Source organism: Carcharodon carcharias, chromosome 9 (genome assembly GCF_017639515.1).
Source record: "Carcharodon carcharias isolate sCarCar2 chromosome 9, sCarCar2.pri, whole genome shotgun sequence".
NCBI classification, from domain to species: domain Eukaryota; kingdom Metazoa; phylum Chordata; class Chondrichthyes; order Lamniformes; family Lamnidae; genus Carcharodon; species Carcharodon carcharias.
In genome coordinates this window covers 103,025,188-103,052,861 of record NC_054475.1, presented here as the reverse complement: position 1 = coordinate 103,052,861, position 27,674 = coordinate 103,025,188, and the positions used below count along the sequence as shown (strand labels likewise).

General features: G+C 44.0%; 1 protein-coding gene across 1 annotated transcript in view; it reads left to right on the top strand.

Annotated features, from left to right (window-relative positions):
* mpp1 (membrane palmitoylated protein 1) overlaps positions 1-23,885 on the top strand; it is a 68,037-nt gene extending 44,152 nt beyond the window's left edge. Inside the window, exons 4-12 of the mRNA XM_041196319.1 lie at positions 696-781; positions 1,517-1,585; positions 11,704-11,897; positions 13,749-13,858; positions 15,909-15,989; positions 16,360-16,440; positions 17,820-18,025; positions 20,542-20,625; positions 23,429-23,885. Coding sequence (XP_041052253.1) covers positions 696-781; positions 1,517-1,585; positions 11,704-11,897; positions 13,749-13,858; positions 15,909-15,989; positions 16,360-16,440; positions 17,820-18,025; positions 20,542-20,625; positions 23,429-23,605 — 1,088 coding nt within the window. The 3' untranslated portion in view covers positions 23,606-23,885. The remainder of the gene's footprint in view (positions 1-695; positions 782-1,516; positions 1,586-11,703; positions 11,898-13,748; positions 13,859-15,908; positions 15,990-16,359; positions 16,441-17,819; positions 18,026-20,541; positions 20,626-23,428) is intronic.
* Positions 23,886-27,674: the final 3,789 nt, after the last annotated feature.

Genomic DNA, 27,674 nt, shown 5'->3' with positions numbered 1-27,674 from the left:
CCCTGGGAAGTTTGCCAACGCAGTCCCGCTGCCCACTAGTGTGAGCACGTGATCCACATATGGTTCCAATGCCAGAACTTTCCCTCCACGCCCCCCCAGTAAAATTCCACTCATTAACTTTGTTTCCCTCTCCACCGATGTTGCATGACCTGCTGAGTATATCTAGCATTTTCTTTTTGTATTTCAAATTTCCAGCATCCACTGTACTTTCCTTTTGTACCAGAAAAATGGGATGAGTTTCTGCTCTCAAATCTTTGCTTTATTGTCAGCCAATGATTCTCTGCCTCACTGAGGGGTGGGTTTAACTTTCATCCACCATGGTGACAGAAGAGGTTCTCACTGACATGTGGATTCAGCCCTTTGCCTATTGCTGGGTGTAGCCCTTCATCTTTTGAAGTGACAGGAACCTGCAGACCTCTTGCCTCCCTGAAAGCTGGTTTCAACACTGCATCTATCATAGCGGCAGGAATGTGCAAGCCCCTGTCTTGTTAAAGGCTGCATTGAGCTCTGCATCTTTTGAAGTGATGGGGGTGCTGGGGCGGGGGAGTACTCCCCTCTCATTGAAAACTGGAACCTGTCACATGCCTTCTGCAAAGATAGGAGAGAACTGGCCCCTGCTTCAGTAGGTCACTCAGCCCTTGTGTGTTTATATCACCCAGTGATGTTGAAGATGTGTCATTTTCTTGAATCAACAGGCTCACTCCATGTGGGTGATGAAATACTGGAAATAAATGGGAAGAGTGCAGCAAATCAAACAGTGGAGCAGCTGCAGTTAGTGCTGGTAAGTAGTGAGCTCTCTAGAGTCCAGTCCACTTCAAAACAAACAGATCAGCAACACTTTTACACAGCATTAACGTAATGCAGTAATCAGACCAATGGGCTGAATATCTCCTTTTTGAGGTTATGGATGAATTGAATTTAGTCAGACTCAAGTAAAATTCTAGTGGCTGTGGATCCATAGTATACATTTATTTTCCAGCAGGCATCATCTAGATTGCGTAGAGGGCCTGAACTTTGATGACTAATCTTCTCCCTCACCCAAAATTCTGCATTAACTCAGTTGTCTTCCTCAGAGACCATCCCAACAGGATGCCAAATGTATCAATGGAAATATGACCCTGCAAAAGCGGGTGGCACTCTCAAACTGAAGATTAAGACACATTACTGAAGGAAAATAAAATAAACTAGATCCTATTATCAGAGTTCCCAATAGATTTCTCACACACATTGGAGATGGAGATAAAAGCATAGATGCATGGAAGATTTTTAATAGAAGGTGGAGACACAGAGCAACCCTGATGTATAGGAGTACATGTAAATGTAATTCAGTGACAAAAGGGTAACAGTGTTATTGTTGTTGAAACATGACTTAACCGAGTGGCAGTCTATAACGAATGGTCTTCAACTTTAATCTACATCTGTTGTTTATCAGCTTGCTCATAAGGAAAACAATTTTTCTTGCTCTGTTTGAGGGTAGCTGTCCATTTGGATAAACTACTTTCTGTTTGGATTACAGAAAGAAATGATGGGAACCATCACATTACAAGTTCAGTCCAACTACCACTGCAATCCTCCATCCTTTGAGGTGAGTGAGTTCACCATCCTAACCTATAATCCCTGACTCTTAAGTCTTCCAGAGTTCATCTACCTGCATATCTTAATTATAATAGTAACAAGGAGCTGTATGTAGTTGGAGAACAGTGACACATTGTATTAGGCCCAGACCTTAACACAACATTAGACTTTTAAAAAAAATTCAATAAACTTAACACAGATTTGTTACAATAGCTGAAATCACCTGTGTTGTGGATTACATGTTTCATAGAAGAGAAACAAAAGCAACATTTAAAAGACAAGTTTTTTTTTTTAACCCATGTGACAGAAAGAACCCAAAAAATGACCATTAATTGAAAGTTACTCGTGTATTCAAGCTAGCCAGAGCTTGGGCAGTAAAATTGATAAATATCAAGTACTGGAGCCTCAGAAAAGTGAGGCTTTCTCCATTTTCGCAAGACATGGGGAGACTAAGATGTGCGTCGGTTTGCACATGTACAGATAAAATTGTGTCTTTTTCTGGATATATAAAAGCTATTCCCAATAATCCATCACATTTCTTCTGTAAGCCACAATGTACAGCATGATGCCAGGGCAAAAATTCCATAACCCTTTTGATGTACCAGATCTACAGCCAGAAGAACAAATCCAAATTCAGGCAGGTTTGTCTCTGACAATTCTCAATGAGCCTTGATGGAGATGGAGCCTCCACTGATCCTGAAATAAGGACATTGACGGATGAGGGATCATGGCGGAGGACTTGCAGGCTGAAGGATTTGTGTCCCTGGCCTAGTGCAACATTCATCTGCCAACCTGTCATTGTGGGGTTAGCCATGGGTGCTACATGGATCCTTAAAGAGAAAGATGATTTTCTGGGCACACCTAGAGCTTCTTTCAGGGGATGCCCCTACCTACCAAGCCCCACCCTCCCCTTGTACTGGACTTAGCACCCTAGGCTGAAGTTTAGCTGTTCAGTGGATTTCCAAGACATGCTCCCTAGATGTGTGAAACTCATTTTCCTTCTCCTGACCCCAAAGACAGTGGGTGGAATTTTCCGCTCCCGCTCCCGCTGTCACGGGCATGCTGGCAGGCTTGAGTGGATAATATGGCTGGAAGGCCAAAAGCCACTCCTCATGAAACCAGTTTGCAATCATCTGCTCTGCCCATCAGTGGCGGGCCGCATTTTCTACCGCCGCACGTCAGGGGCTTGATTTTAAGCCCTGCTTGCTGGAATCATCCCTCTACACTGGATCATCCGGGCATGTTGGCTGACGTGTTTCACAACAGCATTTACAAGGGTGAACCCTGGCAAGCTGCACTTTGAGGCAAACTCCGAGGTGAGTGCACACAGTAACGTTGAACAGTGCTCGCAAGGGTCGCCTGTTCGACTTCGAGGTTGAGGTGCCGCAAATTCAGACGAAGGCACAGGTAAGTTGCTTTTTCCTGGCTGGCTGTCAGTGTGATGTCAGATCAAGGGCCGCACTGCAGTTGGGGTGAGCTGGAGGGCCAAAGGCTACACTGTAGTTGGGGTGAGTTGTGGGGTTCAAGGGCTGCGCTGTGGTTGATGGTGGTGCACAAGTACATGCGGGGGAGGGGGTGGAGGGAAGGGGCCACACATCAGGGAAATCTTGTACAAAATGACCATTCCTCCGCAGCTGAGACAGTTCAGTCACAGCCACGTTGACATGCTTGGAGTCGAGCCTCTAGCTTAACTGCCCACTCAAGCAATGCAGGGGCCTGAAAGTGCCACCAAGTACTCCAGAGCTTTTCACCCCTTGGGGACATCCTGCTAACTAGTGTGCGCTTTAGGGGGCTGGAGAACAAGTGGACGACTGGGCACGTTGTACAATCTCCTTGTGAAAGCTGGCCATGGAGCAGTCACTGGTGGAGGTGCTTACAGCCCCATCCAATGTCATCATCCCAGTTTGGACCAGCTTCCCCCATGGTTCAAGCTAACGGTGCAGCCTTGCAGTGCAGGTTAGGAGAATGCCTGCACCTGAGCTAAGAGCACAGCATGCAGTCCGATGGGCAAAGCTGCAGCCAATCGATCAGGTGGAGAGTGGTGGAGATGAGTGGCGTTTCGGGCAGCCATGCAGCGCACTAAACTCTGACCATCAAGTGTTGGCCAGAGCTCTCTGGGATGCATAAAGGGGCCTTCAGACTTAACCAAGAGAGGTTCTTAGTACACCCATGCTAACCCACATGTGTCTCTTTCATCCTGCAGGAGGAGTACATCAGGAGCATGAAGTCTGGTGACCCAGCTCTTATGGCATACAGAGATTGGAGATGAAGGAGAAGAGAGCAATGGAGGCACCTGGCTGGGCAGAGCACCCTCGGGAAGAAGGGGCGACGGGCTCCCATACATGCCACTGAAGAGCCACAGTAAGCCATTGCTGGTTGGTGCCTAGCTAGACCCAGAGTCTATAGACGCTGCCTTTCATTCTTGCAGATAACTGAGAACCAGTGTCACCGAAGACTGCGCATGCCTAGGGAACTGGTTGGTCACATCTGCCACCTGCTTCAGGCCTTAGCACCAGTGGGACATGGGGAGTATCCACTGCCATTGGCCTTGAAAGTGCCCACGGCATTCAATTTTTATGCTAGTGGCTTCTTTCAGGGCCCCACAGGTAACCTCTGGGATATTGCAAACTCCACCCACAAATGCTTCCATGAGGTCATGGACACCATTTTCACTAAGGCACACAACTTAATGCATTTTGCCTGGGATCAGGAAAGCCAGAAAGCAAGAGCACTGGAATCTGTCCAGATCTCAGGTTTCCCACAGGTGCAGAGTGCCATTGACAGCACTCACGTGGCACTCAGATCTCCGTGGCAACAAGTGGTCAACTACGTTAACCACATGGGCTTCCACTTGCTGAATTTTCAGCTGTTGTGTGACTACCACAAATGCATCCTACAGGTCTGTGCACCATTCCCAGAGAGTGTCCATGACTCCTACATTCTCAGTGGGTCTCAGATCCATGATGTCTTCCAGGGTTCAAAGAGGCTGCAGGGGTGGCTCCTTGGGAACAAGAGCTACCCTCAGAGGATGTGGCTGATGACACCCATGTGGCAGCCTCAGACTGCAGCAAGGAGAAAGTACGAGGCTCATGCTGCAACTCACATCTTGGTGGAACAGACCATCAGAATGTTGAAAAAGAGGTTCTGGTGCCTGGTCTGGTCTGGTGGAGTCCTTTAGCAATACAGTCCACAGAGGGTGTCACACTTCCTCATCGCCTTCTGTGCCCTTCACACCCTGGCGCTGCAACAGGGAAAGGAGCTGATTGAGAGGGAGATGGAGGAGCTGCACGTCTCCTCCGATGAAGAGGACATCGATGAGGATGAGGGTGATATGGTCCTCGAAAGCAGCGATGACTGTGATGCGGCTATCACACTGGCGAGACGTGGCGGGAGGCTTTCATAGTTGCTAGATTTGTGGATGATGATGGTGATGAGATGCAGTAAGGAGACACTTTATATCTTCACATTGCATCTACGAACGTTTGACTCCTGTCTGGCTGATGGCAGCACACATGCCCTCTGTGATAAGGCTCCCATCATGGAGACATAGCAGATGCCCATAATCCCTACATTCAGGAGGATGATGATAACATGCAGTGGGGACACTGCAGACATTTTCACATAGCTTATGTGAATGTCTGACTCCAAGTCTGGGCTGATATCACCTCGCTTGCACTCTGTGAACAGGGTCACATCGTGGAGATACAGTGGGGAAACTTTAGCTTCTGATCCTATGGCATCCTTCGTGAGCTGAACCCTCCAGGACCAAACTATCATTGGACACTGATGCTGATGAGATGGGTGGACAGCCCACCTCAAAGGTGCAGGGAGCACACAGAAAGATTGAGGGAACTCTGCTGCCAGCCCAGGACATTATGGCAGCAATGATAAGCCCCATCGATGTGCAGGCATGACTGATGTGACCAGTGACTGTGGAGGAGCACCATCAGTGTGCTGGGAAGGTTGCACAAAACACAGGGAAGAGGCCCTATACTGAGACACCTGCCTTTATCTTATGCCGGGTCCAAGGTTTCACATCTGAGTGACGCAAACACTGCTCATCAGAACAAGGGGGCCATAGGCAGGAAGAGAGTCTTGGGAGTTAATAACAAAGAGAACATTATGTACCAATGATTAACACCCATGCCCAGCTGTGCAGCTACATTTTCTTAACCTTCCTAACTCTGCCAACTTTGCCACTACACCTTGGTGCTCCCCCAGCATCCACAGAGGAGGTGGAGGCAGCCTGCTGACTGTTACACCCTGTCTGTGATGATCTTGGCCCCTAGAGGGCAGAGACCTGGAGGGCCCCAGCCTGCTTTCAGGGTCCTGCTGTGTGGTAGTGCACCCTCCTTGGCCTGTGGAGCTGGATTTGCTGGGGTTACAGGAAGAGGGGCTATGGATGGGCCGGACACTCCCAGAGTCACCTGAGTGGATGGCCCCGGGGTGGGAACCTGCTGATACTCCTCCCTTTGGGTGCCCAAGGGCCCTTGGCTGACTCCTTGGGGAGAAGGGGGAAGCTGGAGTAAGATGGATCCACCCCACACCCCTCTCGCGTTGACACTGTGGGAGGCCAGCAATGGAATTCAGCCTGTACAGTAGTGCAGGACTGATGTCCTGGACCAAGGTCTCCATGCCATCCTACCAGTGTTGACCTCTTTGCATTGGCATGCCAGTGCTATTACCTCAGCTTGAAGCAGATGGACTCCTCTGTTGTGCCTTGCAATCTGAAGAGTTCAGTGGACATCCCTTCCTGACATTCCCAAGCTTGCCTTTGCAGCTCCAGCAACTGAGATATGACCAAATCTAAAGGTTCCTCATCTGATTTGGATTCAGTGGATTTCTGGCCTCCAGTAATCTTTTGAGTGCCAGAAGCCTGGGAAGTCCCTGCCACCGCCTATTGTGGATCAGACAATGCAATGTGATCACCAGATTGTGGCCCTGAGGTTACTCTAAAGCTTGGTCCCACCCAGTTGTGCATCTCTGTGCAGGTGGAGGGTGTGGGTGAGTGGTGATGAGTTTTCAATGTGGTTTTATCACACTCCTTTTCTGAGGTGTCTTCTGGGCTTGAGTCGAGGACCTGGGTCATGGAATCCCTCGACTATTTCCCAGATGTGCCTATGAAAACAAGGAAAGATGATTAGTACATGGTAGTGGCCTGTGAAACAGGACACATCACTCACAGCATGGTTGTCTGATGTATGTTGCACTGCTGGATCCTCACTTGGTAGAGCACCGCTGACCTCATCATCAGCACAGGAACAGTCCAGATCCTCGCTGGCCAGCTGGATGACTCTGTTTTCAAAGTCCATGAGGACCTTGATTTCAAGCATTCCTCCACCAGTCTGCGGCCTCTCCCTCTTGTTGTGTGCCAGCTTGTCCTGCATGAATAGAGATGGAGAGAGTGTAAACAGGATGCCTGCCAGGCCAGATGATAAGTATGCCTGGCATGTGTGGGTGGTGAGTGGTGCCATGGATGGGATAACGACAACATAGGTGTGTGAGAGAGTGAATGGTAATGACCCTTTGAACTGGCAGTGAGTGAGGGACCGATGGATGTGTGATGGGGTTGTGAGTTGAGTGATGAGAAGAGTGACTTACCCTGGTGAATGGAGGAGACCATTCATTCTCTTTTGTCACTGGGTGTCTGTCCTATTTTGCAGAGCATTGGTGCTGACCACTGCTACCACTGCCTCCCATGCTGGATTTGTCACCTTGCTTGGTGGTCTTCTCCCAGAGTGGGAGTAGAAGACTCGCGGCAGGCCTCCACAGCGTCCAGTTGGTGCTCAAAGGAGGCATGGTTAAACCTGGAGGCGGCATGACTTTGCAGCAGTTTCCTATCCCTTGAAGAGTGCTGGCTGTTTGCAGAAGAGGCTGTAAAAATGGCCCCCAGTTTACTGAAGGCCTGATGTGACAGCGGGGCAGGCGAATGAGTGGCTGCCTCACCAGTGACCCAACGTGTTTCCCGGGTATGCATGATTAATGAGGTGGGATTAGGACGATACGGCGTGAAAAGCCACCATTGCAGCCTGTGGGTAAAATGTCCTTTTTCCCACCCACTACCACACTTAATGCAAATCTGGGACGATTCCATCTATTAGTAGGGTCAATGCTAGAGGTCAATATTAGGCAGATACTAGTAGTTTCACCTGGATCAAATGCTTCCAGATATTCAGTCCTCCTATATTTGGCACATGAGACCAGAAAATTTCCAATTGCATGACTAGTTTCTGGTGAATTAGGTAGCCTTAGCTGGATTACAATTGTTACATTTGTGAAGGGAAAACAACCAAAGGATCTGGATCTGTGCCACTGTCTAATGGCAATTGATGGTAGCGTGGATATGAGGTAAGGAGAGGTGTGACATTCTTCAGTTAAATAGCCTGTTCTCAAGGAGGACATGAATAATAACATGTGGGTGAGGTGCCTTAGCCAAGGGTCAATGTTTTCAAGAATATCCAACTCAAGATCTCTCAAAAGAACTGCTGGTGTTTCTAGGGCTTGTTTTCGCTGCCCAAAGGATATATTGACGAGAGAAAAGGATGATCGTCGCTTTTCTATTCATTACTGTATGTACCAAGGAATGAGAATCAGTGGACAGTTATCTGCTGGTTGTCTTCACCAATTCCTCCATTAGGTTTCTCCCTTCTTTACTAAATGTTGGGATAAGATCCTGTAGGTGGAGGACATCCTTTGGCACCTCATCCATGTAGCCATTCCTTACATTTGACCTTAGATAGTGAACATCAGCAAGTCATTTAGCTAGGCAGCACATCAAAACTGAGCTTAACCTTAGTCCTAGTCCAAACCCCGCATGTGCACATGTTCTAGCTGTATCATCATACATGATCCAGAGTTAGACCCCTTCTCTAAGTCCAGGAACACAGCATCTCTCCCTCTCCTGGGTTAAAACCACATAACACAATATAAGAACAAAACTTGAGATTTTCCCAATCTAAAATGGCTCATTATCACACTGTGCAATGCAAATACTAACTGAACCTAATCTCAGCTATTTAAGGGATGGATAGGCATATCTATGTGGTGGATATAAGAATTTGTTGTTGAACTGAGTTTCTCGTTGGTTTTTGCTTCACAGGCTAAGTCCTAATCAGCCAGAATTATGAAAGGTGAATATTGTCTCCAAATTCTCATCTACTAGATGCTGTCATTCTTTCCCTTTCACCTTGTTGCATTTCACATGCTACTTTAAACACTGCTTCTAGCTTTTATAGAGGCTATTTTAGTTTTAACAGAGCCCTTTTAGATGGTAGCTTCCAATGCCTAGGGTAACACTTGACCACCTTACTGTTATAGCTGAGAAAATGGCTCCTATCAACATTAACCAATTGGTATGCAACATTTTGTGGATATTGGCCTGATTTCACGGTATAATAATAATGAGGCTATCAGGTAAAACTAACAGCAACTTCTGGCGCCTGCTCATGAGGAGTTAAATGCAGGAATCCAGAAGATGCTGTCAGAGATACTCTGTTTCACCACAATAGATTCGGCACTGAAATTCCTGTAATGGATTTTGGGGTCATTGCCCATTAGTTCTATGCTAAAAATAGCTGAAAAAGTTTGAGCGAGTGCATTTAGGTGCAAGTGAGCGTTTAAAGGCATAATATGTGATAATTACTATTGAACAGCTTCTGGCCCTGAATTTGCTTTTACAAATGTGGAGTCTCATTCGCTCATTGGCAAGTTAATGCTGCTGGAGATTTTTAAAAGTATTTTTAAAAGTTTTTCTCTGTGTCCCTTTTCTCTCTCTCTCTCTCTCTGGGTGGCAAGAAGCAGAGGGTGACAGTCAAGGGGTGTGTTTGTGACTGGATGCCTGTGCCCTGTGGGGTTCCACAGGGATCAGTGTTGGGTCCCTTGTTGTTTCTGGTGTATATATAAATGAATTAGACTTGAATGTAGGAGGGTTGATCAGTAAGTTCGCAGATGACATGAAAATTGGTGGGGTGGTAAATAGTGAGGAAGATAGCCTTAGATTACAGGAGGATATAGACGGGTTGATCAGTGGAAAATGGAATTTAATCTAGATAAGTGTGAGGTGATGCACTTGGGCAGGATAAAAAAAGCACGGGAATACACGATGAATGATAGGACCCTGGGAAGTACCGAGGATCAGAGGGACCTTGGTATGCATGTCCACCAGTCCCTTAAGGTAGTAGGACAGATAGATAGGGTGATTAAGGCATATGGGATACTTGCCTTTATTAGCCGAGGCATAGAATATAAGAGCAGGGAAGTTATGTTGGAACTGTATAAAATGCTGGTTAGGGCACAGCTAGAGTATTGCGTGCAGTTCTGGAATACGCATTATAGGAAGGATGTGATTGCACAAGAGAGAGTGCAGAGGAGATTTACCAGGATGTTGCCTGGGCTGGAGAGTTTTCATTATGAGGCGAGATTGGATAGACTGGGTTATTTTCCTTGGAGCAGAGGAGATTGAGGGGGGACATGATTGAGGTGTTTAAAATTGAGGGGCATGGATTGGGGAGACAGGAAGGAACTTTTCCCCTTGGTGGAGGGATCAATAACCAGGTGGCGTAGATTTAAGGTAAGAGGTAGGAGGTTTAGAGGGGGATGTGAGGAAGAATTTTTTCACCCAGAGGTGGGAATCTGGAACTCACTGCCAGAAAGGGTGGTAGAGGCAGAAACCCTCATAACATTTAAGGAGTATTTGGATGTGCACTTGCGATGCCATGGCATACAAGGCTATGTACTTGGTGCTGGAAAATGGGATTAGAATAGTTAGGCACTTGTTTGACCGGTGCAAACTCTTTGGGCCGAAGGGCCTTCTTCTGTGCTGTGGATCTCTATGACTCTATCAGTATTTCCCACTCTTTATTTTACTTCCTGTGCATGATTCAAATGTAATTTAGATTTCCTTTTTTTTTACTTCCTGGTTTGGATTCTGTGTGACTCAGTGAGTATTTTTCAATCAGATTGCTTGAAGAGCCTTGCTGTTGCTTGCCCCGAGAGATCCCCTGTAGAAGGAACTGCAATTGAAATAGATGATAGATTAGTGGATATTTCAGCTTACAAGACCCTGAAAAGTTTGAGCAACTATATGTAAGATGAAGAATGAAAGCCCTTCCTTCATGGGTAAGGAGAAAATGCAGGCCAATGTGAATGAGACTCAGCAAAAGTTATTATAGCTGAGGAGAGTAATGCCAGAAGATAACCGTGCTTTGCCTAGTTTTCTCTTGCAGGTCAGAATGTTAATCTACTCATTATTTTTGTTTGGTCTTGAAACAGGCAGACATGCTTGATATTGGTAATTAATATTGTGATGGCTTTCATCTGTCTAATTTCATCCATGCTTGAAGGTTGTTAAGATATAGCACATTCTATAAATAAAAGCAAAATATGGTGGATGCTGGAGATCTGAAATTAAAAACAGAAAATGCTGGAAAAACTCAACAGATCTGGCAGTGTCTGTGGAGAGAGAAACAGAGTTAACATTTTGAGTCAGTATGACACGAGGAAGAGTCATACAGACTCGAAATGTTAACTGTTTCTCTCTACACTGATGCTGCCTGACCTGCTGAGTTTTTCCGGCAGCATTTTCTGTTCTTATTACATTCCATGGATGCTGGTCACACTATGGCAGCTTGTCTAAGTGACATTTCCTCATGTGTAAGCTAAGACATGTAAGTTAACCATGGGGCCCATCATGCTGAGCTCAATATCATCCTCAACCAGCATCCACTGCTGCATCTTCTAGCAGGAGTCACTGGATTGTGATCAGCAGCAAAAACCTTGACCTAGTCATTTTCTCCCTTTCTTAGCCAAAGGATGCTGAGGTCACTTATTACAGTACCTCTTATTGCAGTACCTTTTATTACACTACCTCTCCTGCTGAGATCAGTTATGCCAGTACAGATCAAAAATTGAGCCTGGACATCATTGACCTGTATCAATCAGCTTTGCAGAGGGCATTTAAATTACCCACTGAGCAAATTAGGAAAATACTAAGAACTTTTAATTAAATTGTTCTCAGAGGTGTTAATGAATAAAGAACTTGCCTAAGGATAGCATTGGTTCTTGTTCAATGGAATGAATTATTTATTCAGGATCCAGAACTGATTGATTATTTTGCTTTTTCTTTTTCAGATGTACATGCGAGCTCAGTTTGATTATGACCCAAAGAAGGATGATCTTATCCCATGCAAGGAGGCTGGATTAAGATTTGAGACTGGTGACATAATCAAGATAATCAGTAAGGATGACCCCAACTGGTGGCAGGGCACGGTGGAGAACTCAAGCAAAACAACTGGATTAATTCCTTCTCCTGAACTGCAGGAATGGTATGTGCTGTTCTTACCAAGATAAAAGGAACCATCTGTTGGAAGCAGATGGGTGGGGGAATACTATGATATCACTGGAAAGAATAACTTTGAAGTAATGGTGTCTATCCTTTTGGAGCAGTGAGTTGTAATTATGTGCCATAGTGAACACGCAGGCCACGTATGATTAAAATGTTTTTTGAATCAGACAGAATTATAATTGAACACCACATTCAACTCGGAGACTATCTTGTGCCAGTTGGAGTCATTAGATCACATTATTTTCACCATCTTTACTTATGGTCTCTTGCTTTGTTCTCTATCTGTTCAGTTGCACCCTCTCCCCTCTTGGATTTCTTTCTCAATCACTCTTTCCTTTAATTTTAGTTCTGTCCTCTTGCACTTTTTTCTGGCTTTCTGGTGTTACAAAGTCTCTTGCTGTTTCATCTCCTCTAATTGTCTCTTACTTTCTGCTTCTACCTTTGTATCTCACCCTCCTCCTACATTTTTGTCTCACTCTCACTTTTTACACTTCTGGCCCTGTTATCCCTTTTATACTATATGTTATACAAGCTTTCAATAATTTTATCATTTTAATTTTTATGGTGAACCATAGGAAAATGAGCCAAACTGTAATAAGGCTTGTGTTAGCTACAAGCTTTCTATATATTTTAGGAATTGTAATGTTGTATAACATACATTGGTCTCCTACAGTATTGTTCATTATTCTTGCCTCAGAAATGCACAATGACGCAGATTCCACCTGGAGGGAGCACGAGGCAGTTATCAGCCCTGTGCCCCACCAGTGAATGCCTGGCTCATTCTCATAGGCAGGGCAGTTGCTTCTGAAGGTGGGTTTTTTGGAGCAAATGTTTTTAAATCAAGAGCTGCCTCTCAAACCGCTTGAACTTGGGAAGTGGATTCAGCCTGCAAACTGGTAGAGGGTTGGGGTTGGAGTGCTTTGCTCTAAAGAATAATGTCACTGAAAACAATCAAAAAGGCTAGTGGAATGTTTATATTTATCCTAGGGTGCTTGTATACAAAAGGAAGGAAGTGATGGTTCAGTTGTACAGTCTTGCTCTGGCCCAATCTGGGGTACTGTGTTCTATTTTGGACACTCCACCTTGGGAAGGAGATACTGGCCTTGGAGATAGAATGCAGATTTACTAGATTGATGCCATGACTTAAAGGGTTAAAATATGATGGCAGATGACATAAACGTGGCGTGTACTCCCTTGAGCTTAGAATGTCAAGGGCTGATCTAATGTCTAAAATGACAACAAAATTTGATAGAGTAGATGCAGAAAAGTTATTTCCTCTGTTGGGGGAATCCAGAAAGGGAGCATGATCTCAACATTAGGGCTAGGTCATTCCGCAGTGAAACCATGGAGCATGTTTACACACAAAGGGTGTGCACATCAAGAATTTGCTACCCCTAAAGGCTGTGGATGATGGCTCAGTTAAAATTTTCCTGATTGAAATCAACAGATTTTTAATTAGGTAAGAATATCAAGCAAAGGCAAATAAATGGAACTGATGTGCATTTATCCAGGATAATGATAGCAGCAATTCCACATCCTATTCTTCCAGCTTCCACATGTTGTGGGAAATCATTATTTTCTGCTCATTAAAATTAATTTCTGAGCTTCAGTCATGAGTACAAAGCATTGGCCCCATTATCCTTCAATTATAAACTTTTGAAGTTTATTATTGCGTGAGAGATGATACAGAGTAACTGGTTGAATTCATCACAACAGAAGTCCACAGGGAAATGTTTCTCAGAAAGGTGGACTCTTCCCAGGAATGGACATTGTCAAATAAATATTGTGACATCATACTCTTAATGCTATTCTTTGCTTATCTATGTTATAGGAGGGTGGCTAATAGAAATACAGCTAATCAAGATGTTACATCAGGCTGTGGAATGTTTGGGAAGAAGAAAAAGCAGTGTAAAGACAAGTATTTGGCCAAGCACAGTGCAAGTATGATTCTCCATCATTGTTTATGTGACATTGTTTGTAAATGTTCGAGAAATAATGGGAACACTTCCTACCTGCTTGTGCACCCTTTTTGATCAAGGAATGGGATGTGATGTGTGAGATCTAGAGAAGAACAAAATAATGAACAAGTGAAAGATGTACACTTAAAAAATGTGTTTTTCCAGGGGGAGAGTTATTTTACTGTTATGTCTGAAGCCACATAGTCAGCTCCTTCTGTGTTAACTAAAGGAATTGGATACCGAGCTGATATTCCTGCAATAGATACAGAATTTAAGTGCTGCAAACTGAGCCTAGCCACTATTTCAGGCTGAACCAGACTGTTGACAACCTATTTCACCGGCCCTAAGCTCAGCTTCCCCTCATATTTTCTCCATCACTGAGGGCGGGATTTTCCACACCCACCTGTCGCCGGGATCTTCCGGGCCCACTGCAAGTCAATGGACTTTTGGCTGGGGAGCCACTTCACCCGCGGCAGGTCCCGCCAGTGGCGGGGCCGGAACATCCCGGCCTAAGACTCCTACTCCATCTCCATAACATCACGCATCACTGCCCAGTCCTCAGCTCATCTGTTGTGGAAAGCTTTATCCATGCCTTTTTTATTTCTAGATATGACTGTTCCATTGTTCTCTTGGCTGGTCTCCTACCTTCAGTAAACTTGAGCTCATTCAAAACTCTGCTCCTCATATCCCAACTTGCACCAGTCCCATTCACCCATTACCCTTATGCTCACTGATTTACATTGGCTCCTGGTCCAGCAGAGCCTCAGTTTTAAAAATTCTCATCCTTGTTTTCAAATACCTTGATGGCCTTGCCCCCTCCTTATCTCTCTAATCTCCTCCAGTCCTGAATCCAATTCTGGCCTTTTGAACATCCCTGATTTTAATTGTTCCACTATTTGTGGCTGTGCCTTCAGCTGCAAGGGCCTTATACTCTGGGATAAGCTTTTCTGCCTCTCTATGTCTCTCTTCCCTTTTAAGATATTCCTTAAAATCTACCTCTTGAACTAAGCTTTTGACAGCCTGTCCTCATCTCTCCTTACGTGGCTCGGTGTCACATTTTGTTTAATGGTCTCTCCTATAAAGAGCCTCAGAACATTTTACTGCATTGAAAGCATGTGGGGGTCGGTTAGCTCAGTTGGCTAGATGACTAGAGTTTGGTGCGGCACAATGGTTTCAATTCCTGTACCTGCTGTGGCAGTTTCTGGAGGGCTGTCTCCTTTCATTGTCCAATGCTTTATGTGGAGTTGTGCCCCTTAAGCTTTATAACCATTTGTCTCCCTTTCTAGTGTTGAGCAATGCCTTTTGTCCCTCATGGACTAGGGCTAATTACCAAAAATGAGACTTAATTACAAGTTGTCGCTCCTGCTGTGTACACTGATACAGTAGGTGGTATTGCTACTGTATGCAATCAGAGATGGTATTATTATCATCCTCATGCTTGTTTTCAACTCCCTCCATGACCTCACCCCTTCATATCACTGTTATCTGCTTTAGCCTCACAACCGTCCAAGGTATCTGGGCTCGTTGAAAGCAAAATTTGATACCATTGATGGCTGTGCCTTCAGCTGCCATTGCCTTAAGGTCCTTAAAATATAACTCGTTGAGCAAGCTTTTGGTCACCTGCCCTAATACCTCCTTATCTGGCCTGGTATCAAATTGTGTTTTATAACACGGCCGTTTGGGATGTTATATTACATTTAAAGTGATGTAAAAATACAAGTTGTTGTACATTGAGAATTGGTGTTAGTGCAGAGCTGATACTACACTCAATGTTCCCTCTAAGCTGTGAGGATGTGCAGCCACTCAGCAATCCGTAACTTACCATGCAAGGAACAAACATGCCATGCACAACCGATGTTCACTTTATGATGCTGAACAGCAATTTTAAATGGACTATGTAGTACACAAACAAGCGATGAACTACAAAGAGAATTAAAGGGAATATTAATCATTGGTTTACTATAGCTCTTGTTGTGCATCGGAGAGACAACTGTCACTTTATTATAACTGTTGTCTTCAATGTTTCTCCACAGTCTTTGATCGGCTGGATCTGGTCTCATATGAAGAAGTTGTACAACTCCCTGCTTTCAACAGAAAAACTCTGGTGCTTCTGGGTAAGTATTGATGGTTACCAGTAACTCAATTCTTAAAATCACATCACCCAGATGTTTCTAGTCTGTTTTGGAGGGTTATCAAAATCTTACTTAACATTAATTAGTTTTATCTAATTGAAAAGTTTATTATACCAAGAAAACTAGACCCTGACCTACTGGAATCCCATTGGTATAGCTGTTGCGAGAGAAAGGAGACATGCAATCCTTGTTATGTGTGCAGCGACACTTTGTTCATGTATTAGATTGTATGTTGGGTGATCTCAAGGAAAAGGTAAACCCTACACAAATGAGAGAACACTTTGCTATGAAGCATCACATCTACTAACACTCACGAGTGTACTGAAACGCTTTGTATTTCGTTTATTTGTAGGGGCTAATGGCGTTGGTCGAAGTCACATCAAAAACGTTCTGATTACTAAACACGCTGACAAGTTTGCTTATCCAATTCCACGTAAGTGTCATGCAGACAGCTACAAGAAACATAATAGTATTAATGCTGTAGCCAATACCTATTCATAGACGCCACTATTTATTGCATCTATTTACCAAGAGAGTATAAGTCCCTCTGCCTGATCAGTTCCACTCAAATTATTTTAAGCCTTGCAGTGCTAATTTATTTGCCACCTGTTATAATCTTTGATATTTTATAGAACTGTTTTCTTTCTCAACAGATTATACCAATTTGTGTACACAAACACAAGTAGAAAGTATTACATGCCTTTGGGTGAAGTTATTGAAAGGAGAAATTAACTTCTTAGAATTTTGTCATGGTATTCCTGTGGTATATTGTATCAACAATCTTTAGAAAATCCTTGTGATTCAAATTTTCATTTTATAATTATTTTGATATTCATTGAGAAGTTACAACATTGCTTTGACTTGGTCCCCGGAAGCTGTTTTTCTTGCTATAGGACCCCTAAAAACCATGCCCGGAGGTCTGACAGTAAATTACAAATCAACATGCTACTACATTGAGAGTATCAACAGTGAATAGCTAAGGCAACTGCATGATCTGCAAAGTGTTCCACTAGGAGGAGTGCAATATGCTGGTTGTTAATGGATATACTTCACCTGGTACATCTGGCACAAAGCCAACCACAACTGAAAGATACACAGAGTACAGTTTTTGCCTCATGGGTTAAAGCACTTGGGATTGCTTTTAAGGAGCTTAGAGCTTTATTCCTTGATTGCTGAACTTCTAAAACTCCATCTGCATGAGTAATTCACTGAGGAATTATTCAGTACTCAACTTGTGGTACTTCTCAATTCAAATTCCTTTGCAGGCTTAAAGGGCTCAAAAGCAATACATCCCTAGGGACAGATGCAACTACCAGAGAGGGCTAAGCGAGACTATACATGACATCTACAAAGTGCTGAGGGAGTCAATGAATGCAGGAGAGTTCCCGTTGTATTGGAAACAAGCCAGTGCGGTACCTGAAAGGTGACAAAATATACCCAGGTAACTACAAATCCATTAGCTGAGGTGAATGACCTCCCTCATCTACACCTAACTTTGTGATCTTTGAGGCTTCACCACAGGAGGATGGATTTTTCTCCTTGTTCCCATGAACAGTCCAAAAGGAACCCTCATTACAAAAGGTTGGAATGATATCAGGAGTCCAACGCATTCTTGCTAAAGTAACTTAAAATGCAAGATTATTGGCTAGTTTTTCACACAGCACTATACCAAGGATGGAGGTATTTTATTTTAAGAGTCAATTAATATCTCCCAATCTCACCAATAAGTACTAATGACAACAGGAACCACTGCTTTCCACCCCCAAAACAATAATAAACTTGCTATAAAATACTCTTTTTTTTCTCCACTAGATACCTCCAGGTCACCTAAGGAAGATGAAGAAGATGGAAAGAATTACTACTTTATTTCCAATGAGGATATGGTGAAGAACATCACTTGTAATGAATTCCTAGAGTATGGAAGCTTCCAAGGGGCCATGTTTGGAACAAAGCTGGAGACAATCCGCAAGATCAACCAAGGCCAGGGCAAAATTGCAGTTGTGGATATCGAGCCCCAGGTATGTCCCAACAACTATATGCAGAATCCACAGTACTTTCTGTGACCGGGAAACATTCAGCATGAATATATGCACTGGCATTAATGTTTACTCCCACCCCGCCAACTTCCTGCATCCTCCTCCTGACATACAGGTAACACAGACTAATTATGGATTAATCACAGCCCTGCCTATGGGTTATTTAAACTCCATGGGGGAGATAACACAGCCCCAGTGCAGCATCACCATCTGTATATGGAAGAGCCAACCTTGTACGCTAATGAATTCTGCTCATTTAATTAATTTGTCGACAGCCCGTGCACGACTCTCATGACGGATTGCGTGGTCTGATGCTAGTGAAGGACTAACGGTTGCCTACTATGCACTAGGCAGACCTAGTGCCATGGTGTAAAACACAGATTTACCAGAATTTATAAAGTTATTTTTAAGACTTAGGAAGAAACATCCTCCTTCAATGCCCAACTAAATGGATCCTGTGTGACTGGACCAATGGAGAGACATTAAAGCCATATTATAGGGCTTGCATTAAAAACAAAGTGTTGGAAAAAATCTCAGCAGGTCTAGCACCATCAGTAGATAGAAAATCAGAGTTAACAGTTCAAGTCCAATATGACTTTGCTCCTGAAGAATAGTCATAAAGGACTCGAAACATTAATGCTGTTTCTCTGTCCATAGATACTGCCAGATGTGCTGAGTTTTTCCAGCACTTTGTTTTTATTTCAGATCTCCAGGATCTGCAGTATTTTGCTTTTAAATTATTATAAGGTGGGCAGCTATCTTAAGTAAAAACAGGGTACTTAATGCCCTAGTGCATAAGTTTATACAATGACCCCTTTGTACTTGCTGTCCACATTGGACATCGACATATGAGCCCCTACACTTGTTTTTCCAGGAAGCGGCCAAAGGACCTCTACACGGTGGGTGCTTTCCTTGTATTATTGGACCCATGTGTGGGATCGGGTCCACATTCAGTCATTTAATCATTAAATGACAAATTCAATGTGGTATCCTTTTGGAGTCAGTGCTGTCCTTCACCATTTACAAAAATGATTTGGATTCAGGAATCAGGAGTACAAATTCAAAATTTGCAGATGACGTGGAATTGGGAAATATAGTTAAATAGTTAATGCAAAGGACTGTGATAAAACACAGGAAGACATGAATGAGCTTGCAGAATGAATCTGTAATTGGAAAATGAATTTCAATATAGATTAAGTGTGAGGCAGTACATTTTAGTAAGAAGAATGAGGCCAGATACACCTTGGAAAATGAGTGCCTCAATGGGGTAGAAAAGCCAAGGAATCTGGAGGTAAGCTACACAGAGTAGCAACACAGGCTAATAAGGCTATAAAAGCAAACAGCACTGGTGTTCACTTCTAGGAAATAAAATTGAAAAGAAGAGAAATTATGTTAAACCTATATAGAACCTTGTTTAGACCACACTTGGAACGCTGTGAAAAGTTCTGGTCTCCAGTTATAAAAAGGATAGAGTCACTGGAGAAGGTGCAAAAAAGATATAATATACCAGAATGGAGGGATTAAACCTATTAGAAAATCTGAACTGTCTGGGCTCTTTGCTCTGGAAAAGGTATGACTGAGGGGTGACCTTATAGAGGTCAATAAGATTATAAAAGATTTTTGATAAGGTAGACATAGACAAAATGTTTCACTTGCAGGGGAGACTAGAACTAAGAGCCATAAATATAAGATACAGAAGTCACTAATAAATCCAACAGGGAATTTAGGAAAAGCGCCTTTACCCAGACAGTGATTAGAATGTGGATCATGTTGCAACAGTAGTTGAGGCAATAATCATAGATGCTTTTAAGGACAAGCTTTATAAAGAGAGAGAAAGGGATTTGAAGAATATGTAGGTAGGAAACTCATGCGGAGCATAAATACTGGCAGGGATCTGTTGGGCCAAACGGCCTATTTCTGTGTTGTAAATACCGTGTAATTTGATGTAACACAATAGGGTGAGGATCACCCACCGAGAATATACTGGTGGCACTGATAACATGGACTACAGGCTTAAAAATATGCAAGGAATGTGTTTCTAATGATGATGGTTGAGGGATAAGTGCTGGCCTGGGCTTAACAAGAGCTCCCCTACTCATCTTCGAAATGGCACTATGGGATCCTTTTCATCACTTGAGGGGGCAAACAGGTCCTCAGTTTAACATCTCCTCAGCACTTATGGCTATGCAGTACTCCCTCCAACCTGCACTGAATTGGTTTTCAAGTCTCTGCGAATGGGGCTCAAGTCCACAATTTTCTAATCCAGTGGTGAGGCTGACACCTAATTTATGTTTAGACTTTATGAAGTAATTTCAACTGAACTTATTTGTAATGCAGGTAGGACAGGCAATTGATATCCTTTTGCGCTTTGCTCCCAATTTGCACAAAAATCATTGGCCATGATTTTGAACAGTATGTGGTTACATACCTTGAAAGCTCAGTCACTTTGTCATATATTAATGCACTGCTAATATTGCTTGTATGCACTCAATTGACAGGCTCTGAAAGTTCTCAGAACAGCGGAATTTGCACCACTAGTGGTATTTATTGCTGCTCCTTCTGCTACTCAGCCAGGCAATCAGGTAAGGAGATTTGTGCTGAGCTCAGCTATCTAAAATAGTCGATCAAAATTAGCAATTTTGGAAACACAAATTTTAGGGATTACAAGTCCTTTAAAATAATTACATTTGCAAGGCCTAAGTGAGGGAGCAAAACTATGATAACTCAACCCCCATAGTGGTTATTGCAATAGATGTCTGTAAATCTTCAGAGATTTTCCCCATTTTATAAGAATGGAAGTGTATTGGCTACATACACCAGGAAGGTTTTGAATTCAATTCCCAGGCTGCACTGATCTTAGTAGCGATAATGGCATTCACATTCCCTTCCTAGGGAACAGGGAGAAAACATCAGACCCCACTTGTGAAGTATCCAGGTTATTCACCACATTGCCCAACATATGGTAATATCTTTAGAAGAACAATGGAGTAAAATGTTTTAATAAACTATTCGATATATGGACAAACTGGGAGTCAAGACCAAGTGCAGCTTTCATGTGATGCAGTTAGAGGGCAGAACAGAGTACACAACCACAATGTGAGCCCCATTTTCAAGTCATACAGCCTACTCTTTTTAAAATATATATAATCTGCAGAAAACACAAACAAAAAAAGGTTACAAATGTACCCAGTAGTTGTGTTAGTGGGTGTCTTGTGGTGCACTGGTAGTGTCTGTACATGAGCCAGAAGCTTTGGGTTTGATTCCAACTCAAGTATCAACCTGCAAATACATCCAATACACCTGTGGCAGGTGGTTAGAGTGGGAGAGTCTCCTAGTCAGCCAGAACCTGCATTAGGCAATAGCAAACGTCTGCCAAGGATGACCATGGACCAACAGGTGAAAGTCCATGGTTGCCAATGCCCTCATAAGGCATGAGAAAGAGAGCTGGAATTAGAGAAAATAATGAAGCAGTGAGATAATAACTCAGCTGAGTCAAACTGATCCAGTATTCCAGTAAGATTTATGAACATAACTGTCAAACTATTTTTAACTGATGTAGAGATAGGAAAGTAGCCCATTTGTATCAACATCAATCTCTCTTCTATACTAGGGTCCAAAGCAAGACATTGCACGTTAGTAATTTGGTCCCCAAAACCTTTATATTACGGTGGAACAAGCTTTTCCTTTCATCCTATTCAGCGCTGAGACTTTGCCACTGACTGCAGTTCCAGCTGCTCTCCTTCTGTCGTCTAAAGTGTTTTTTAAAACCAACGCTGAGGCGTGCTGCAGAGGGAGTAACAGCTGCAGACTGGCGGACCTTGCTAGCATGCCATCAGGCAACACTGGTTGCTGAGAACAGCAGGGCAAGTGAGTTGCTACAGTAGAGTAAGGCACTCGGGTATATAATGGAGGTCAGCACAAGAGACCAAAGCAGACTCGAGATCAAGTCTTGGGTTTGAATGCAAGTAACAGTAATTTGAACCGCCAGAGAGTTTAAGTGACACCACAGCAGATCACTCTAAGGAGACTCTGCTACCATAGTGAGATAGTGGGCTGAGGGGCGTGGGGTGTCCATAATAAGAAAACAAAGTTCCATAATTAAAACTTAATCCCAGAGGGTGAGCTCTCAAAAACAGGTCAGAAGTCTGCATTCAAACACAGCCCAGCGGCAGCTGCAGCAGAGACTTTACATGGACAGTCACGGCTTTCACATTAATAGAAAAATTCTGCTACAAACATAGGCAGACATCACCAGGAATGGACAAACGACATTGAAAAATCCATAGGTTGTATTTTCATGGGCCATTTTAAATAATGGAATAGTAGATGCACTCATTTTTTAGTATTTAATACAGCATTTTATCATAAAACATCCCAAGAAGTTTCACGGGAATGATAAAAAACAAAAATCCGACACTAAGTCTCTTCAGGTGATAATTCAGGCCAAAAGCTTGTGCAGAGGTAGGGTTATTTTGGAACATCTTGGAGGAAGTGAGAAGGGTAGAGAATCAAAGAAATTTAAGGAGGTAATTCCAAAGATAAGGGCCTAGGCAGTTGATGGCACAGCCAACAATGGTGGATCCATTAAAATCAGAGATACTTAAGAGGCCAGAATTAGAAAAGCATAAATATTTCAGTGTTGGGGAACTGGAGAATACAGAGACAGGGAGGGTGAAGCCTTGGAGGGATTTAGAAACAAGGAAGAGAATTTTAAAATTGAGGCTTTGCTTGACGGGGTCCCAAATGTAGCTCAACAAGCACAGGGGTGATAGAAGAACATGATTTAGTGCAAGAAACAGCAGAGTGTTGGATGACATCAAGTTTACAGAAGATAAAACTTGGGAAGCCAGCCAAGGGTATGCTGAAATAGTCAAATCTACAAATAACAAATGCACGAATGAGGGTTTCAGCAGATGAGCCGAAGCAGGGACAGAGTCTAGCAATATTAAAGATGGTTGAAGTAATCTTAGGTGATGATACAAATGCAGAAACTACTAATTTATGTCCAAGTAACTTATAGCACAAGCTATATTAAAAGGACAACTTGCCTGGTATCTCAAAAATGAACTTAAAAAATTAGAATCAAGATCTATCTTTTAATACAGTTAAAGTGGAAACCAATACTTTGTTCAAGTGACTAATCATGGCAATTTCAGGCAGCCTTTGGAAGATGTCACAGCCAAGCTCAATCTTACTCATACCAAAAGTTTAAGCAGAGTAGTAAAAGAAGTTAAAAACCCTGATTATTTTCCTCAGGGCTAGGGGAAATTGATGACAATTTCATCCTATCCCAGAGATCAATTAAATAATGAACCAGAGATTACACCAGTTGGTTTCAGTGCCACACAACACATGCTTAAGGCAAATCATTGTCTCTTTTTTTAGGCTGAATCTCTCAAGAAGATCCAAAAGGAATCAGAAATCCTTCAGCACACCTATGGACACTGGTTTGACCTGACACTGGTTAATAATGAACTTGAAGATACAGTGCATAACCTGGTGGAGGCAATTGAAAGTGCATGCACTACAGCACAATGGGTGCCTGTTTCATGGGTCTACTAATCACGGTAGATACAGCAAATAAAATATTCATGTACTTTTTAAGAAATCATTTAATCTCAAATCAGAAAGCAGTTTGGAGTCTGCCATTTTAAACTTAAAACATGCACATTAGCTTATGAGTGTACATTTCATCTGTATATCATTCTCCACAGCACTCACTTGTTTTATATCAAGAAAACAAGGACTGTTTACTAATGGGATATTTACAACCAAGTTCCTCAATACTTTTGAAATAAAAATACAAAATGCTGGTAATATTCAATTTCCAGCATCTGCTGTACCCTGCTTCTGTTTTCCTCAATAACCTTTATTACTTACTTTTTTACAACCACATATTTATCCCTGTAAACTAAATGACCTGGTATTTTAATACAAGGCTTTGTTGAAATGATCATGTGTAGTCAGCTGGTGAAACCACTTTAAGGAACAAAAACAAACAGTACCACATATATTATCAGATAAGCGTAAATGATGAATCTATTGGTTCCTAACCAAGCAGCACATAACTATTGGTGATCTGAATAGCAACATATGTAAAAAGCAAGAGGGTAGCCAGAGAAAGGGTAGGTCCACTCAGGGACAGAGGTGGGAATCTTTGTATAGAGCCAGAAGAAATGGGAGAGATACTAAATGAGTACTTCTCATCAGTATTCACCAAAGAGGACTTAGCGGTCGATTTGTCTAGGGAAGAGTGTGTAGATAGGCTGGATCATGTTGCGATCAAAAAAGAGGTGTTAGGTGTCCTGAAGAATATTAAAGTGGGTAAGTCCCCAAGGCCAGATGGGATCTACCCCAGAGTACCGGGGGAGGCAAGGGAGGAGATTGCTGGGGCCTTGACAAAAATATTTGTATGCTCACTGGCTACGGGTGAGGTCCCAGAGGACTGGAGAATGGCCAATGTTGTTCCATTGTTTAAGAAGGGTAGCAGGGATAGTCAAAGAAATTACAGGCCGGTGAGCTTTACGTCAGTGGTAGGGAAATTATTGGAGAAGATTCTTCATGACAGGATTTACTACCATTTGGAAGCAAATGGGCATATTGGTGAGACATGACTTCCCCTTCACAAAACCATGCTGCCTCTCACTAACTCGATCGAGTTTTTCGAGTAAGTGACAAAGATGATCGACGATGGAAGGGCAGTGGATGTTATCTACATGGATTTCAGTAAAGCCTTCGACGAGGTCCCTCATGGCAGACTGGTACAGAAGGTAAAGTCGCACAGGATCAGAGGTGAGCTGGCAAGATGGATATAGATAAAAACAAAAAAACTGCGGATGCTGGAAATCCAAAACAAAAACAGAATTACCTGGAAAAACTCAGCAGGTCTGGCAGCATCGGCGGAGAAGAAAAGAGTTGACGTTTCGAGTCCTCATGACCCTTCGACAGAACTTGAGTTCGAGTCCAGGAAAGAGCTGAAATATAAGCTGGTTTAAGGTGTGTGTGTGGGGGGCGGAGAGATAGAGAGACAGAGAGGTGGAGGGGGTTGGTGTGGTTGTAGCGACAAACAAGCAGTGATAGAAGCAGAATATCAAAAGATGTCAACAACAATAGTACAATAGAACACATAGGTGTTAAAGATAAAGTTGGTGATATTATCTAAACGAATGTGCTAATTAAGAATGGATGGTAGGGCACTCAAGGTATAGCTCTAGTGGGTTTTTTTTTATTTTATATAATGGAAATAGGTGGGAAATGGAAAATCTTTATAATTTATTGGGAAAAAAAAAGAGAAGGGGGAAACAGAAAGGGGGTGGGGATGGGGGAGGGGACTCACGACCTAAAGTTGTTGAATTCAATATTCAGTCCGGAAGGCTGTAAAGTCCCTAGTCGGAAGATGAGGTGTTGTTCCTCCAGTTTGCGTTGGGCTTCACTGGAACAATGCAGCAAGCCAAGGACAGACATGTGGGCAAGAGAGCAGGGTGGAGTGTTAAAATGGCAAGCGACAGGGAGGTTTGGGTCATTCTTGCGGACAGACCGCAGGTGTTCTGCAAAGCGGTCGCCCAGTTTACGTTTGGTCTCTCCAATGTAGAGGAGACCACATTGGGAGCAACGAATGCAGTAGACTAAGTTGGGGGAAATGCAAGTGAAATGCTGCTTCACTTGAAAGGAGTGTTTGGGTCCTTGGACGGTGAGGAGAGAGGAAGTGAAGGGGCAGGTGTTGCATCTTTTGCGTGGGCAAGGGGTTGTGCCATAGGAGGGGGTTGAGGAGTAGGGGGTGATGGAGGAGTGGACCAGGGTGTCCCGGAGGGAGCGATCCCTACGGAATGCCGATAAGGGGGGTGAAGGGAAGATGTGTTTGGTAGTGGCATCATGCTGGAGTTGGCGGAAATGGCGGAGGATGATCCTTTGAATGCGGAGGCTGGTGGGGTGATAAGTGAGGACAAGGGGGACCCTATCATGTTTCTGGGAGGGAGGAGAAGGAGTGAGGGCAGATGCGCGGGAGATGGGCCGGACACGGTTGAGGGCCCTGTCAACGACCGTGGGTGGAAAACCTCGGTTAAGGAAGAAGGAGGACATGTCAGAGGAACTGTTTTTGAATGTAGCATCATCGGAACAGATGCGACGGAGGCGAAGGAACTGAGAGAATGGGATGGAGTCCTTACAGGAAGTGGGGTGTGAGGAGCTGTAGTCGAGATAGCTGTGGGTGTCGGTGGGTTTGTAATGGATATTGGTGGACAGTCTATCACCAGAGATTGAGACAGAGAGGTCAAGGAAGGGAAGGGAAGTGTCAGAGATGGACCACGTGAAAATGATGGAGGGGTGGAGATTGGAAGCAAAATTAATAAATTTTTCCAAGTCCTGACGAGAGCATGAAGCAGCACCGAAATAATCATCGATGTACCGGAGAAAGAGTTGTGGAAGGGGGCCGGAGTAGGACTGCAACAAGGAATGTTCCACATACCCCATAAAGAGACAGGCATAGCTGGGGCCCATGCGGGTACCCATAGCCACACCTTTTATTTGGAGGAAGTGAGAGGAGTTGAAGGAGAAATTGTTCAGCGTGAGAACAAGTTCAGCCAGACGGAGGAGAGTAGTGGTGGATGGGGATTGTTCGGGCCTCTGTTCGAGGAAGAAGCTAAGGGCCCTCAGACCATCCTGGTGGGGGATGGAGGTGTAGAGGGATTGGACGTCCATGGTGAAGAGGAAGCGGTAGGGGCCAGGGAACTGGAAATTGTTGATGTGACGTAAGGTGTCAGAGGAATCACGGATGTAGGTGGGAAGGGACTGGACAAGGGGAGAGAGAAGGGAGTCAAGATAACGAGAAATGAGTTCTGTGGGGCAGGAGCAAGCTGAGACGATCGGTCTACCGGGGCAGTTCTGTTTGTGGATTTTGGGTAGGAGATAGAAGCGGGCCGTCCGAGGTTGGGCAACTATCAGGTTGGAAGCTGTGGGAGGGAGATCCCCAGAGGAGATGAGGTCAGTGACAGTCCTGGAAACAATGGCTTGATGTTCAGTGGTGGGGTCATGGTCCAGGGAGAGGTAGGAGGAAGTGTCTGCGAGTTGACGCTCAGCCTCCGCGTGGTAGAGGTCAGTGCGCCAGACAACAACAGCACCACCCTTGTCAGCGGGTTTGATGACAATGTCAGGGTTGGACCTGAGAGAATGGAGTGCAGTAAGTTCAGAGAGAGACAGGTTAGAATGGGTGAGAGGAGCAGAGAAATTGAGACGACTAATGTCGCGCCGACAGTTCTCAATGAAAAGATCGAGAGAAGGTAAGAATCCAGAGGGAGGGGTCCAGGTGGAGGGAGAATATTGAAGATGGGTAAAAGGATCCGTTGAACTGGGAGAGGACTCCTGCCCAAAGAAGTGAGCCCGGAGACGAAGACGGCGGAAGAAGAGTTCAGTATCATGCCGAGCCCGAAATTCATTGAGGTGAGGGCGTAAGGGTATGAAACTAAGTCCTTTGCTGAGCACTGAACGTTCAGCATCGGAGAGGGGAAGGTCAGGGGGTATAGTGAATACACGGCTGGGGTTGGGATTGGAAGATGGGGTGGGGACGGAGGGACAGGCAGGGGTGGAGGGTCCTAGATGGGTGTTGGTGTCGATGAGTTGTTGGAGCTTGCGTTCC